General features: G+C 43.9%; 2 protein-coding genes across 3 annotated transcripts; one reads left to right on the forward strand and one right to left on the reverse strand.

Moving 5' to 3' along the window:
* Positions 1 to 1129: 1129 nt before the first annotated feature.
* ppil4 (peptidylprolyl isomerase (cyclophilin)-like 4) lies at positions 1130 to 10788 on the reverse strand. Its single transcript, XM_034527320.1, has 13 exons — positions 10678 to 10788; positions 10284 to 10351; positions 9527 to 9591; positions 9311 to 9428; positions 8943 to 9085; positions 8327 to 8423; positions 7985 to 8101; positions 7777 to 7901; positions 7597 to 7663; positions 3831 to 3942; positions 3601 to 3697; positions 3333 to 3465; positions 1130 to 1522 (listed from the first exon to the last, which is right to left on the reverse strand). Exons 1-13 carry the CDS (start codon positions 10745 to 10747, stop codon positions 1304 to 1306), a joined length of 1431 nt encoding a protein of 476 aa, XP_034383211.1. The 5' UTR covers positions 10748 to 10788; the 3' UTR covers positions 1130 to 1303.
* ginm1 (glycoprotein integral membrane 1) lies at positions 10789 to 16310 on the forward strand. Of its 2 annotated transcripts, none has more exons than XM_034527321.1 (8): positions 10789 to 10972; positions 11115 to 11186; positions 11277 to 11376; positions 11915 to 12069; positions 12242 to 12401; positions 12523 to 12752; positions 13278 to 13441; positions 13620 to 16310. In XM_034527321.1, the coding sequence occupies exons 1-8, from the start codon at positions 10871 to 10873 to the stop codon at positions 13732 to 13734; spliced, it is 1098 nt and encodes a 365-aa protein (XP_034383212.1). In that variant the 5' UTR covers positions 10789 to 10870; the 3' UTR covers positions 13735 to 16310. The 2 variants fall into 2 exon arrangements, with proteins under 2 accessions (XP_034383212.1, XP_034383213.1); XM_034527322.1 differs by having other exon boundaries at positions 10790 to 10972; positions 11918 to 12069.
* Positions 16311 to 16736: the final 426 nt, after the last annotated feature.

Raw genomic sequence — 16736 nt, forward strand, 5'->3', positions numbered from 1 at the left:
CCCTCAGCTGTTAACACAATGGAGCGATTCTAAATATAACTTTGATCCTTTGTGCTCAGCATTGACTTCACAGGTCTGAAGCTGCAGGAGAAACCTGTCAAAAGGAAGAGCTCCGCAGCATGGGCTCTGGGACTTTGTAGCGTAGGAAGTGGCCCGGGGAAGTCTGACAGCGGTTCCACCCGGGGGAGTGACGCTGTGCAACCCCTTTGCTTTTTTGCACGGTGCTCAAAGGCGGCCACCTTTCAGAAGCAGTTTACCTCCACAATACTTATTTCCATTCTCACACACACACACACACACTCAACGGTGACTGTGCTCATGGTGAGGTGTACTGGGGAGCACAGACATAATTCAAGTTCATGCTTGCATCCACAGTCCGATATTGCCCAATTGAAGCTGACTCATCATGGATCAGTTCTTGGAATGCTTTAAGCATCATGTCACACATGTTTTCTGGGAACCGAGCCGACATGTTTGTCAGTGGACTTCTTTAGAACTGGACTGCAAGTGAATGCGTTGCCAGTTGACAGAACGCAAGGGTTGAACTAAAACAGGGCATTCCATCAGAAAGCGTTTTGAATGTGAGATCAGTTAAAATAAATACAAATCTAGTTTATAAGATGACTTTTGTTGTATTTTTTAACTTGTCTTACACCTTAACATTCCTCGAACCACGTTGGCTTTTGAGTTTGTGGAATGAGAGGTTGGGATGTTGCAGCACCCAGATCTACGAGGTGAATCCCCTCAATGTTTTGGAGACAGACATTTTCCATGCCCACATTTATTAGAAACTAAAGTCAAAGGGTGTGATATTAATCACCTCCTACTTTAGTTCTAAACTGATCAGTGTGGAAAGTGGAAGTACCGTAAATACCAAGAGGGGGAATATAAATGACATTAACAGATTAACTAAAAGTAAAAGGTTATATAACCGCAGTGCAGGAATACTGTCACACGTCCTGGACTCAACACTTTACTTAAAGGACTCTATTCTCCAAGAACACTGCAGACGGCACTCGCTAAACGGGTTGCAGTGTCGTCCCCCGGGCAACTCCCCACCGCCGCCCTGCGTCCAATAAAAGGTGCTCTACTGCTGTGTAAATTATTAATGAAAAGAAAAAAGAAAAGTCACATTTTGGGGGATTCTTTTTAATATAGATTTAAAAAAGAAGTTTGCAAACACTTGTTTTTGTTCTTCAAGACAATGTGACAATAACTCAAAATGATGTCAAAGAAAGCCAGTAGTGAATATTTAGATACCATATAATTCATGCTGAATGTGGGTGACCTCTCTGTGGCTCCCTCACCTGTACCTACTCCTCTCTTTCTCATTGGACCTCTTGGAGGAGCTGCTGCGGCTCCGGTCCTTGTGGCCGTGGCCCCTATCGCGGCCCTCCTTCCCATGTGGGTGCTGGGATTTGCTGTGTTTGTGGTCCCGGTCTCTGGAGCGGGAACGTGAGCGTGAGCGGGATTGAGAGCGCTGGCGTCCCGTCTTTCGGTCTCGCCGGTTGTCCCTGTCGTCCTGGAAATGTCACAGTGACACCGTCAGTGGTGGAATGTAACGGAGTACAAGTTCAAGGCTTGTACTCGAGTATTTACCATTTATTCTACTCTATACTTCTTTCCATCCCATTCCTGGGAAAACCACGTTTTCAGCACGCTCCAGATGTGCTGACGGTGATTGTCTGCGACAAACTGAAGGATGAAGTTTTAACCTTCTATTTCCAATGTAACATTTGAAGAAGTGCTTTGTAACGGCAACGCGTTGCCAGCTTGTTGGCTGCATTATTAACACCGGAAACCTGTCCCTCTTTCGAGTCACACATTTCCATGCAAAGCTTCCAGTTTCTTGTTACCAATGCTGGGGATGTTACTCTGTTCTTATTGCACAGTTGTGTTCTCCTTGTATACAACAGACCACACAATCAGTTTGTAAAGAAGACAATCTACAACCTGTTTATATCACCTGACTGAACCCAACCAAGTTTTTGTGGCAGGTGATTAACTTTAGAAAGGATTTGATGTGATACTAAATCTTAATGTACAGATAATATGAGGGGAATGAGCATCGGCAACCTATTAGTTAAGCTCTTTCTATGCAGTTTCAAACCACTAAGGGACCAGTTGAAAGGGGATCTGTACTTCCTGGAAACAAAGCATGTATATATACACATGTGTGTATGTATGTATGTATGTATGTATGTATGTATGTATGTATGTATGTATATATATATATATATATATATATACACACACATTCATACTGCAGAGTATGGTAGTATAGGATCTCACTGTGCGTGCTCGAAGGATTCGGTTTACCGAGCTCCATTTACATCGGCTGCTGTTCCAAGTGTGTGGCGTTTACTCAACAATGATCAGAATAAGTAAACCTGCTCTTTGGAAAGAGGCTGTGGTCCATCGGTCAACAACCTGGTTACTGCACGCTTACAATTAACTAACTCTTTGCTCAAATGGTGGAAATGATTGATGGTAGGCTCATTTTTAACTAGAGAAAATGTTGATTCATTTGTGACTTAACAGATGTAAAAAGGATTTTCCTTGCAGCTTCCTTGTTGTCTTTACAAAACCACTGAGCATTTGAATCAGAAATTAAAAATGAAAAAAATTGATACAGTCACTAGCCTCCTCCTATTGCCAACACTTGACTGGCCTGCCTTTTAGTTGAGTTTTTCCTGGTTTGACATGTTCGACATCACGAACACACGGGAAAACAGAGTTAATGTAGAAAGCTGCACGGGGGAATGCATTGAAATGTCACCGTGGTTACTCGTTCTTTTCTATGTTTCTTATTCAGCCTCTCTTCAATGGACGGAATTTGTGCCACTGCCGATCGGAGCTTGAGCCAAAAAATACCCCAAACTACTGCAGAATTATTTCTCCCAGGAACGAATGAGTCAGATTTGATCCTTTCCCACTGAAGACAAAAGCCAGATGTTAGTGGGTGGTTTTTTTTGTCCAGTGGGAAAGGGGCTTTGGTCAGTTAGTAAGAGTAAAGACACCGTTGACCTTTGTGAAGGAGAAACATTTGGCTAAATAGTTTTGTTTTCTCATTGGACCTCTGCTGCGTTGCTGTTGTTTACACCATTAGTTAGCACCGTTAGCTTCTAGCTGTCGGCTCAGTTATGGGCAGGCTATAGATGTGCTCTGAATTTTGAAATCAGCCCCTTTAATAATGCATATATGTAATGAACACAATCAAAACGCCCGTCCCAGGCAGGTATCTGGACTTGTGTGCTACACCCTACCAATATAACCAAAGAAAGAGTTAACACAATACTGCAATATTGTTGCGTTGGCTTGAGGATGGATACCTTGTGCTTTCTGGACTTCCTGCTGTCCTCATCATCTGAATGATGATGATGCCTCTTCTCCTTGTGCTTCTTCTCAGAGGGCCGGTGGCTCGCCGCTTCCTCTTCCTCCTCAATTATCAGGTCGTACTTGGAACTATCGGGAAAGTTATGGAAATCTCCCGGAGGTTGAGAAATCAAATGTCCAACACACCAGTTCGAATAGCGCACACTGCTCCGTTATGACAGGAAGTGGAAAACTAAATCCCTGCCTATTAACACACAAGGATACTCTTGTTTTGGCTTCACTTGATCCTTGAGGGCAAGTTTGGTTCGGTTCTCCACGTCCTTCTCGTAGGCATTGAAGTCATCTTTAGTATACTTCCCACCTAGGAAACAGAGAAGGCTATAAATCACAGTGTCAGATTTGACTCAAAGCTGCATATGGAGGATATGTGGATTAGAGTTAACATGTTCACCCTTCAGAACAAAAAGAGAAACATTCATAACAGGCTTCAGTACCTTTGCCCTTCCATTTGATCTTTGAGACCGACTGGCTGAAGTCTACGTGAATGCGGCGATCGTCGATGAGCACGTTGTCCATTTTGAAATAGGCCTTTTCACAATTTTCTTGCTTTGGAGACAGAAAGCATAATTTAAAAAAAAAAAGAAGCAGTAATAGAGGAAGTGTAATGAATTTAAATGTCACGTTCTGGAGAAACAGATGATGTATTAATGTTATCAACAAATGGCATACTATAAATGGGTAGTAAGAGTAATAAAACCAAATATACAATGTTCCGACTAATAGACATCTTTATGAGAGCTCAAACTAATAACTATTTCCATTATCAATTTATCTGCTGATTATTGTCTTGATAACTGTTTAAAACAATGTTTTAGAAACTTTCCTAAACTGAGACAAATTAGAACACTGACCCCCATTTAATATGATTTTGACCCAGGGTGCCCTATCTAACAGATTATTTGCTGTTACATGCTAAGTTATACAACTTGTGTGAAACCCATGACCAATATGCAGTCATACATGTTGTCATTGTGTTACTTATGGATGGAAATAGTCAAAAATAAACAATTCCCCTTTTGCTGGGGAGCCACTGGAACCCGCTCAAGGACCCTTGGAAACCAGTTTTAGTTTTCTTTACGACACTGGATTTAACAAAGGGCTACTGGCAGATTCCTCTGTCGCCAGAGTCCAGGGAAAAGACGGCCTTTGCCACTCCGTATGGGTTATACCAATTCACCACCCTTCCCTTTGGGTTGTTTGGGGCCCCAGCCACGTTTCAACGCCTCATGGACCGGGTGCTGCGTCCGCACGCTGCATATGCGGCCGCCTACTTGGATGATGTGATCATTCACAGCACCACCTGGGCGGAGCATGTGCAGCGGGTGGGCGCGGTGCTGGAGTCCCTGAGGCAGGCGGGGCTCACTGCCAACCCAGGGAAGTGTGCAGTTGGACGGAGGGAGGTACGGTATCTGGGGTACCACTTGGGCGGCGGGCAGGTGGGCCCACAGGTGGACAAGACTGCCGCTTATCGCAGCCTGCCTGCGACCCAAGACTAAAAAAGAGGTGAGGCAGTTTTTGGGGCTGGCGGGTTACTATAGGCGGTTCATCCCAAATTTTGCAGATTTGACCAGCCCCTTGACCGACCTGACCCGGAAAGGTGCCTCAGATCCGGTCCAGTGGACGGAGCGGTGCCAGTTGGTGTTTGAGAAGGTAAAGCAAGCTCTCTGTGGGGAACCGCTCCTCCACACCCCTAACTTCTCTCTTCCCTTTACTCTGCAGACTAATGCGTCGAACAGAGGGCCGTTTTGTCCCAGCAGGTGGAGGGGGTTGACCGCCCGGTCCTGTACATCAGCCTCAAACTGTCGGAGAGGGAGGCCAGGTACAGCACGGTGGAGAAGGAGTGCTTGGCCATCCGGTGGGCGGTCGACTCCCTACGCTACTACCTCCTGGGACGCTCATTCACCCTCTGTTCGGACCACGCTCCGCTCCAGTGGCTCCATCGCATGAAGGATACTAACGCCCGGATCACTCTGTGGTATCTGGCTTTGCAGCCTTTTAATTTCAAAGTGATCCATAGGCCGGGGACGCAGATGGTTGTGGCCGACTTCCTCTCCCGCTCTCACGGGGGGGGGGGAGGTTAGGCCGGATGGCACCCTGGCCTAAGTCGGGCGGTGGAGGTATGTGGTGGCGGGGCGTGTTTAGGCTCAGCTGCATGGGGGAATTGGGGGAGTGCGCTCAGGGAACGGTACCAGGTGGAGGCCTAATTGGCCTCAGCTGGGTCTAATGATTTGCTTTCTCTATAAAATGGCAGTAGGACGGAAGGAGAGGAGATGGACGTTGCCATGACGGGAGCAGGAAGATGGTCACAGGAGGGCGCTCAGGGGCAAGGCCGAGAGCACGACTGTCTCCCAAAGAATAAAGATCCGTAAACTAGTTTGAGTCTTCTGTGTCTCTGTGCTAGGGGGGAGGGAGGGTAACACGGACCCGTTACAATCGCGTTTCAACATAAAAAACTAAACTTGTGTCGCGCTGCAAACAAACTTCCTTGTCGCATTCTTCTGCCCAAACATAACATTTACAAACCAGGAACACATGAACAATTCCAAAGGAAAACAAGCGGAGCATTTTCCTGCAAATGAATTTATCGGAGGATAGAAAATGGCAGGAAAAACATTTCTGAAGAATTCTCTTGGTATCTGCCTTCAGATATCCAAGAACAAGCAAGGTCTTCATTGACTGTTTATAGAGGGCGCTCAGAAAACACACTGATAGATAATTCAGGACTACTTACTTAAACTATTAATCTTTCATAATCATATTATCATTTAGAAGAATTTGTACTATTTGATAACATTATTTCACTATATCACTGCATGTCATGTCACTGGTGGAAGTCGGTATATCTCCAACAACCTCCCCGGCGCCCTCTAGTAGTTTAAATGTTCACTGCACTTCACGTCCAGCACTATGGTGCACGATACTGTTGCCATGCCTTATTTAAAAAGGGTTGAAGGTGTTCAGAGAAATGAAGCCAAGGTCACATTGTTACTCCCACGCTGGACAGCTGGGGCGACAATGTACCAAGCTCTCGTACAGCTTCTACAGCTCTAGAATATTGCTTCTCTATCGTAATGACTCCAGCAGCCCATGTGATGATTAGCAACACGTCATAAAAGCAACAAACAATGGAGTTCATGACTGACTTCCAGTATTCACTTCCTGCAGGGGTTTTCTCCTTATGTCACTTTCACCAGGAGATATACTACTCCTGTCCTCATAAATACGTCATTGTGTCTTAAACACCAATAACAAGTGACTTAAAAAGGGGAGCTCCCTGAATAAAAGAATTAATGAAAATCACATGTATGTATATTTACCTCAATACATCACTACACGAAGTACATATTGTAAGTCTATGCAATATAGTTCATGAGGGTCTTGTTAAGTCACCCTCATTGCACATACTCTCATAGTTTAACAGTTTGGGAACTACGCTTGCTTCCTTTCTTTCAGAGAGTGAAATAAGGAGATTCAGTGTCACTCTAGTGGCATCACACACAGTTGGCGAATACAGGCACAAGATTCTGTTGTGTCACAATGTGTGCAAAGACCTGGCAACCCGTGACAACAACACTCGGTAACCGGGCCTTGCAGTTATCCGCCAAGTAATTGTTGCGGCGCGCAACACATTAAACCACAAATGGCTGCTTTGATGAATCCGTCTGTTCAAACAAACAGGACACATGTTTCCAAGCATTTTCTTTCACTCCGGACAAGCTAGGTTAACCAAGTTCGGACTCCAGGTCTACACTTAACACCCAGAAATTAGATTAATATTCTATGAATATAATATATCTCTCTCTCTCTCTCTTTTCGATGGGGAACTGAAGCCGTTATCTTTGCTACAGTCCAAGCCACAAGACTTTAATGACACATACAGGAGTTTTTACCTGGCTGAGTTGCCGGTCTGCCACTGCAATGATCGATTAGTTAGTTTGTGTTTTAGTGTGACTTTCGGATCCAAACTAACGTGGGTTCACAGCAGTACATTGTTTAGCTTCTGTAATAGTTTCCTTGTCTGCTTCTCCAAACTTGAATACATATAGGGAATACCGAGAAGCTACAGAATGATACAAAAATAAAAAAAGGACTCGCCTTGAAACTGTTAACACTTCTACACACGCATGTAGACCGCACAAAAGTGCACATACGCAGTAGTCATTTGATATCGTCCATCACGTAGAAACACAAGATGCTCACCTTATCAAACTCAATGAAAGCGTAACACAGGGAATCTCCACTTTTCCAGTCTCTGATGATCTCACAGCTACACACAACGGAGCAACATGAGACAAGTTTCAGACACACACGCACAATTTCCACATGCACAAATCCAGTATAAACATTTTGATCATAAAACTTGGATGTTTGCAGTGTCACCTTTTTATGGTCCCAAAGCGAGAAAAGATGATTTCCAGGTCCTCATCCGTGGTCACTGGATTCAGTTTGCACACAAACAGCACGTTCTCTGGAGGCCTCATGTCTGCATCAGGCAGGTCACCCACCTGGAGGAATATACGACAACAGAGAGTGTATAAACGTCTCAGACGGCACCGTTGGTACATCTTCAGTTGCCTCTTCTTCTCACCATCTCCAGCAGGATGGCCTGAGTCTTGGCTTCCTTCTCCTTCAACCTCTCGTCCAACTCCTCCGCTGCTTTCCCATCCGTATCGTCGATCACTTCGTCCGCTCCGATTCGGCCGCTCTGCACAGAAACAGCTGTCGTTATTGAGGCAATAGATACTGTTTGTACATTTGCTGTATCCATTTTGTCATGTTTCTCCCTCCAGATAAGGTTTCTGGTTTCAGGTCTCGAAATTTGTTAGCGGGTTATCTTAAGTCAAGACAGTGTTGGCTTTATATTTTTGTCTGAGGGGAAAAAGAAAAGTAAGAACTTCCCTTAAAGAATCAACAGGATCACTGAACTCACATCTAGCTGCTCTTTGGTGGGCTCCGGCGATCCATCAGGCACTGGCAAATCAGGAGGGTCATCAAAAGGGTCCTCCAGGATCACCGTGTGGTTTACCCTGTAACAAAATGACATTCTCATCTCATGACTGGAAAAATGCACGCTCTGAGGTTTTTATTTCTAAATAATACATGCATTTTTGGACAGATGGGATGCTACTCCATGGACTGTATAGGCGGATTATCTGTAACGGTTTGTGTATTTGTGGCATACCGTCACGGTGCGGGGCAAACGGTGCAGTGCATGATGGGAATGGAAACGCATCCTGCATGCGAAATCATTGCATTTAGTAATTTCAGTTTCATAGCACTGAAGATGCTGTTCAGTTTCATGGCCTTTTTTACCTTTTTGGAAAGGGTTTGTTCAGTGTTATACAGAAGAGTTTCTTATTTTTATAATGAAAAGAAATTTCTAAAGTTTCCAGTGGGTAAAATGCACCCTCATTTTGAAAAGATTTTGATCATTTTCACCAAATTTGCACTACTGTCTGTTCAAAATAGATGAAAATAAACTGAACGGTGTCTTTTATACATGAACCAGACAGTGACTTCTGTGACCAGTTTGAACTCTAGTTCACCTGATATCCTGAAATGGGACAAAGTCCTTGTCCACGAAGGTCTCATTGATTTTGTCCAAGACTTCCATGCCTTCCGTCACTTCACCAAACACAGTGTGGACTCCATTCAGGTAGTCCAAGTTCTCACCCATGGTTATAAGGAACTGAGGACAGGAATGAAAGATTACATACATCAACATACACAGCAGGGAGCGTTTGATCTGTAAGTTTAATATGACTCCCACTGAAAAAGCAGTAACTCTTTTGCATTCTACAACTAATCATCTGATTTATACGATAAATGATATTCAAGTACATTTTTTCAACTTAGCTGATCAAGGCATTTAATGTTGCTTTTTGCAACTTGCGTGACTGCAGATCTTATTCACCTGGGAACCATGCTGATTGTTTCCATTGTTCACCATGGACACTGTCCCCTTCTTCCTGTGTTTGATGCGTGGTGCTTTCTCCACATCAAAAAAGCGGGCCTGGTCCCCATAGATTTTGCTAATTATCACACACAGGAGAGAAAAAAGTGTGTCAGTGTTCAACTTGCGGTTTAAAAAAAATGTCAACATTAAACCGTGACGGTGAGGATGACTGACCTGTAGATAGATTCTCCACCACGTCCTGTCCCAGTGGGATCTCCGGTCTGCACAATGAAGTCTCTCTGAAGAGGAGACAAACACGGTGTTACAGCATCTCACACAGCGTCCACCTTCAAAGCCGGACCGATAAATTAGGTGTCTTCACCAGAGCCTGATCATTAACACAAGATACACTACACGTTACTTTTGAGATAAAACTGTCCATTGCTTTGTTAAGATCTCACACTTGGATGAATTTTAGAATGTTGTGACAATATGATCACAAAGAGGCATTATATACTAAACAATATCGAAATTTCCCCCCAGCAATCTAAGGGGTGAGCACTATGTAAATGTAAATAAGGTGTATATAAGAGATAGCCATTGCAACATTGGCTGGTATTATTTTTGGATTACTGATAAAAGGAACCTGAGCACTCCCACGTCCACTTGCTCTGGAGACCCAGTGTGTGTCCTCACTGCACACTGAACGTGTCTAGTCAAGAAGCCAAGGACAGCAGTCATAGACTCTCTCGCTTGTCATCAGAGTTCAGTGAACAAGAGCGGCAACAATATTATAGCAAGTTGTGTTGCAGCATTGTTTGGATTTGCAAAAATGTATCTACATTGGAAGCTGTTACTTTATGGCGCTAGGTCTGTGCTTTTTCAATCGTGGTAGGGCACAATAGCGCCCTCCTACGGCGAGTTTGCGCCACGGTTCACCCGACATCCAAACCTTTGTTGCACAAGTCTGCAAGGAACGGTTAAGTTGTACCTGGACATTGTGGATGAGGCAGTAGTTGTAGTACTTTATCTTGCATAGTTTCAGGAAGTTTAGGCAAGCTGCGAAATAAAATAAAAAAGAGCACAGAGGTTAAACCGACAGTCATTTCAACGACAGTGAAACACAGGCAAATCACTACGCACACGTCGCGTCTAATCACGTAAATGAAGGAATGAGGGGTTTATTTCGGTTGTGTTGTTCTTTCCGGTTTACTGGTTGCTAATGTGAATGGTAAATAGGCAAATGAATAGACGCAGGCAAGCTAACAGCCTTAGCTAGCATACTGTATACTACGCAGCACCCGGTCAACGGAGGGCGTTAACTCAATCAGCAACCGGCTCACGAGACGAGCTTCCATCACGTGCGTATAACTTCATATTCTTACTTTTGGGCCTTTCTTCTGTGAACAAATCAATGACAATATCGCCCAACGTCGTTTCAAGGAGCACCGCCATGCTGACGTCCTCGGTCTCGCGAGGGAAGAGTGTTTTTGGAAATCTCCTCGCGCGTGCGCAGCTCACACGTCTCGCTCAATGTTTTTGTTTTAACGAACGCTGTCGTCTGTCTGTTATCGCAAAATGGAAACGACAGGTCTAACGTTAACGATAGCAATGAGCGTCATCTCGCTTCTTTTTGCCTCGGCGACGTGCACGGAGTCTTCGCCCAGGCAACTGAATACGGTAAAGTGTCAACAGCAGCGTACTGAGCCAAACCCGGTGATGTTGACGTTAGCATCGCGTTAGCTAAGCGCCCACCCCGGTCGTCCATTGTGTCGCTAACCTCACGTCTGCTTGTCTCCTCTCTTTAATTATTGATCTCCAGGAAAACATCCTGATCAACGTGACGGCGGGGACGCTCGCGGATACGCAGCTGCACGATTCCAACAACCTGCAGGTATACGGTAACGTCACAAGACAACTTTTGTAACGGAGACGAAGGTACAGAGGTGGGTAATTTTTTCAATCGTATGTATTTTTTCCTCAGATCAATTTGAACATATCGGTGGGCGAAGAGCAGGTGCTGGTCAATGACATCCCGGTAGAGCTGTCGGGGGTCACCAGGTTCAACTGTCAAGCACTTCTCTGTGGGTTTTCCTCGCATCACACGTGACCAATCCAAGTACCAAACTATAATAACAGAAACCAGAAGAAAGTACGAATCTAACCCTTCAGAATATACGTTGATCGCTTATTATGAAGGAATTATTCCGTGGGGCCATTCAATTGTAATTGCTTTAAAATGTGAGACAAATTGCAGAATCAGTACAATACATGAATCAGTAATGGACTTTAAGCATATTGTGAAGCCTATTTTGTTCCTCTTTTACTGTAGATTGTTGCCCCACACATCTTTATTAAAAAATATACTTAAATTCTATCTGTCGCACTTTAACAACCCCTGCTGTCCTTTCGAGGGTGGCAACTAATATTGGAAAATATTCCCATCACAAGCAATCCGTCTGACAAAAACAATACCTGTTTTACTTGATGAAGGACTTGACATTTAGTTCATAATCAGAAATGTCACAGACACAAGGTTATTGCTGTTGAATTGATGGAAGTTAAAAATGTAAAGTGTTGGAGGAATGGCACAAGCGCGTACATTGAATTCTATTTTTCCAGTAGACGGCATCAATGGAAGCAGTGAGTTTGAGTCTGGGGACTTGGTGTCCACGGTCACTCGGGTGATGGTGAGCCAGAACCGGCTGTACAGCGACTCAGAGGAGGTGGTGGCTCTGCAGGTGTTCAGTGAAGTGATCGAGATGGAGGGCAAAGAGGTAAATATCTATTGATCATGTTAATTAGAGAGACTATACTCTGAACCTTGTTTGTTTTGTTTTACCTCGAAACGTGCAACTTTACAAATTATATAAATCTTTTTAGAACTGATGAATTTGTAACTTTAGCATTCAGATATGACTTCACACCCTTTGGGTTTGTATCCTGTAGGTCCAGCAGCCTGACATGTGTGAGGTAAAAATCCTGATGAGCCCAGATTTCCAGAAGCTGGCTCAGTTTACGAACATCTACCCCATTGGACACAGCGAGATCTTCAGGGTTCCCAGGGAGAACGACGTAGTGGTCACAGATCCGCCAAATCCCAGAAAAGGTATGAAAACCCGTCGCCTTTTCTGAGCCTCGTTATTATTGTAATGCAGATACTCTATACTAGTAGTTTAGTGTGTGCACTCTCAAACTTTCCCGCGCTTTGTAAAATTAAAAAAAATCAGACGAAGAGCAGCTGATGTCCCAGACCACCAGCCAGTACCCCCTGAAGCACACAGAGACCACGCAGGAGGAGATTGCAGCACCGGGAAAGCTCCCAGAGACTCCGCTTCGCATGGACCCTGACCTGCTGTACGATGTCAGATACGACGATGAGTTTGATGTCAGGGAGCCGAGCCAGCCGGACCAGATTCAGATGGAAACTCCGCCCAAAGAATCCATATCCTCTTACTCTGTAAGCCAAGTCTGACGCCAGACCTAGTTGATGATGTACGGTGTGTACGGCCCCAGAGCGGTCTAGCCGTTTTACGTTGGTAGTAGGTGTGTTATGAGGTAGAGGGTGGGAGGCCGTTGGGGGGGGGCAGGGTCTTTTGAAACATAACTGGGAAAGTAAACATCCAATATTTATTCTAGCCATGACTTGTAGCGGCGATCACCCGCTTCATTGTATGTAGGAGCCAAGGTAAGTTTGCCAGAGCTCACAGTAGTGGCCCTTAAATGCATGGATTTGTACATGTACTAGATCTCACATTCCCAAAAAGACTTAATACCCCACGCCGCACTTTTCTAGCCGTTTTTCATCTTGAGCCAGCTAACACAGCGCGTGGAATTCCAGTGAGAAGGCAGAATGCTGCTTTTTAAACAACACAACCTCCCCATAAACTCTGTTGTTTTGGTTTGTTTTCTGGCCTTTGCATGCAGTACTGGTCGAGTCCTTGCGCCGGCAAGGAAAATGCTCACGACTGCATCCTCTCCTCAGGCTATGTGTCAGTGGGTGGAGGGAGTGAGGGAGCGTCTGAGGCGCTTCAGCTCCGAGTCGCTGCCTCTTTTCTTCCTGGTGATGTGGGTGGTGGTGATCGGCGTCGTCGGGTCAGCGGTCATTGTCAAGATCTTGGACATGTTCTTCCCGACCTGTGAACACAAGTGAGTTTGTGTCGTGGGGATTATGAGAGGGCAAATAATCTGCTGGAAGGTGTACTTAAGCGTTTCATCGGAGACCAAGCTGACCGTTCTTACTTAATAATAATAATAATAATAATAATAATCTTCAAAATGCTGAACCTTTTGTCTCCTTCTTCTTTTTTTCTTTCTTTTTTTACAGGCACATTTTTCACCTCAACCCTGTCACTCTCATGCGGGAGGACGAGAAGCACACTCTGCTGGAGAGCATAGAATTAGAGGCAGAAGAAGAGGAGGAGGAAGTGAAGAAGCCTTGAATGAAAATTGACTTGGCCAGCTCCTTTTTAGTTTCAGTTTGTTCTTATTTGTTCTTTAACCTTGGTTACTGTCTTACATTTTCAGCATTTGTCGCTAGCTTGTATTCAAATTTGTGAACCAGCTGGTTTTGTTTTCACCTCGGTTAAGCCCTTTGAGCACAATCGCCTTGGAGTGGGAGCGGGCCACCAAACAGATTTAGCCTCAAATTTAGTTCAAATTTAGAGAAAGTGAGGGATTCACAGCACCGACGTTGTGATGTTGGCCGTGGAGGTTGGATTGTTGGGCATGTGCACATGTGTAGATGAGGTGGCCGCCAGGCTGAACGCGCACTTCTTTGCTATTGGTTGATGCTGCGACATCGCCCGGTCACAGATGCCGAAGTCGCACAAGATGCAAATTCTGCGCATGTCTGATTGGTCAGATAGAATATATGGAAAGCCCCCTTCTATCAAGTCACAAATTACTACTTTGTAACTTGGCTTTTGAAATAACATGTTTGTATTTTACTAAAAACGACCTAAGTCATTATGTGCTTTACCTTTTCAACATGCCGTAGCAACGGGGTTCACCCTTCCAAATTTGCCTTCATTATTGTTTTAATATGTAAAGCAAGAAGCCAATGTCATGTGTACGTTGAAGGCTTTGAAGTTAAAGGAATAGTTCAACCATTTGGAGAGGACCCACATTGGCTTGTTGATTGATGCCAACGTTATGTCACACAGCTAGCTTGCGTGTTATATCTTGTGCGTGTAACTTGTGCAAAAGTGTAAAAAGGATTACGTGCTAAACTATTTCTGACGCTCTCAGAGACGAAGTCAGGAGCTTTGACCTTTGCATCAGACACTGAGCAAGAAGGGAAATGGGCGCACGTTCCTCAAATGTCAAGCTATTCCTTTTAAGCACAGACGAGACATCCTTAAAAAGTGCTCGGAAAAAGAAAAACAATTGACAGGCTTAAAGGAGACTGACAACATAAGCAGATATGAGAACTGTAGGTTCAACAAATTAATATGAACAAACTGGACATTTCAGGGGCCGCACCCAATACGTTTGAGTCTGTGTTCACTGAAAAGATGTTCTCGATGTAGCAGCTCTGTACAGGTCACACGTTCTCACACTATGCTTTCTCTCCAAAAAATACACCACACTGCTGAATGTGAAGAAAACTAAGAAAATGCACTGAATGATGAGTTTACTCAATCCATTGTTTAATGGGAGGCAGGCGATGCCTCCTGTCTGAAGAATAGACATTACATTTGAATCTGTTGCTGCAGATGGCCCGGATGAAGTAAAGTAATATTTAACCTAAATGGTTAAAAAGATGCCGCTTACTGTCTGGAAATGTTATTACAAATCATGTGTCTGCACATTCAGCGAGACCTCTTTTAAGCACTGAATGTCAATACTGAAAAAAAACACCTCCCTTTAAGGCCTGTTTTCCACTATTGAGGATCATATATTGATTGTTTCTTCACAGTGCCACTGTGACTATCAGTTGCGGGGGTGGGGAGGGAGGGGCTTAGCAATTTGATTTTCTTAGGTTGTGTTGATGTGGGGTTTCCTGTTAAACATTGGAGCGGGAAAGGGAGGTTGTTCAGATTGTCTATGCACTCCAAGTGCTGACTGGACCGATGTAAAACGGCGTGTGCACAAGACATTACCACAAATTCAGTGTGTAAATTACTGTTAAAGGAATAGAATCTGCACTTAGTTTTGACTTTTAGAGTGAAAACTGGACTTGACTGCATGTATGGTTTTTATTTTTGTATTTTTGTTGGAGATTATGGGCAAAACATGACATGTGTGAGGGGCCATGGAGGTGGGCACAAGGCTAATTATGGGTTGAAAAAAGTGTTTTGTGTTATTTAATTTTATTCTTTTCTTTAAAAACACCCGTAAAATGTCCGCTAGTACGGAATAGTATTAGAGCCAATAAATCGTAAAAGAAGTAAAAATGTTCAGAATGAAGTCAAAATGTTTGCATAAATACTATTTTGATTTATTCTCACATTTTCAATTTGTATGCTTGATATTTCGACCAAATTCTCCAAATGGTATTTTGAATTCATGCTTAACATTTTGACTTTATTCCCTCCCTCCCTCCTCATACCTGGCCCTAATACTCCTCCGTAGCTCACTGAGGTTGTGAACATGTCTCCCAGGGGCAGAATGCATGATGTACTGCGTTAGCAAAAAGGTGCATGTGTAGTCTAGCTAGTGAATGCAGTTTGCTGTTCTAGCAGCAAGGTCGACAGCAAAACTGAGAAGCTGCATGACGACTCAAAGCCGCTCAACCTGTGTTGGGTTCAGCCTCAAATTCCAAATTGAGTAATTCAATACTACAAAGATGACACAAAGTTAGCCTTCAAGGCAAACCATGTCGGGCATGAATCCAGATATGTTGCTGAAGAATAAAATAACAAACGTATAGTTTGATTTGCTCCTTGTTTAAATGGGGTAGACCCCAGTGTGTTACTATTGAGACATTTATGTGCATACATTGTATGAATTACAGCTGGACTGTGTATTTGGGTCTATAATCCTGCTGATTAAATGCTTTCCTTATGACCATCAAGCCTTCGTCTTGTGTGATTACTGTGGTTGCACAGGCTAAGAGAGCACACTGAACACTCGCTGCATTGTTCTGTACCCGGATCGGGAGTATATTAGATGAGGACTTTGGATTTGAGTGAGCTGCCGAATTTCCTCTTCCGGTTCTGGATCTTCAAAGTTGCACGCTCTCAGTTTTGGTAAATTTGACATTACAGACGCACTGAGATACTTGTATGTATTAGATTTGACATGCAGGTAATGCTTTTAAAAAGCCATTTTGTGCCTTTGTTGGACAGGATACAGAGGAGATCTGACAGGATGTCATGTAATAAAGATCACTTTTTTAAAGGAATAGCTGCAAATATAATCGCCACCATCATTAACATTTATAGATACTGTATATTACCCATCGGCAACATCTTAAAACTCACGGCCCACATATGATTGT

This window comes from Cyclopterus lumpus, chromosome 24 (genome assembly GCF_009769545.1).
Source record: "Cyclopterus lumpus isolate fCycLum1 chromosome 24, fCycLum1.pri, whole genome shotgun sequence".
NCBI classification, from domain to species: domain Eukaryota; kingdom Metazoa; phylum Chordata; class Actinopteri; order Perciformes; family Cyclopteridae; genus Cyclopterus; species Cyclopterus lumpus.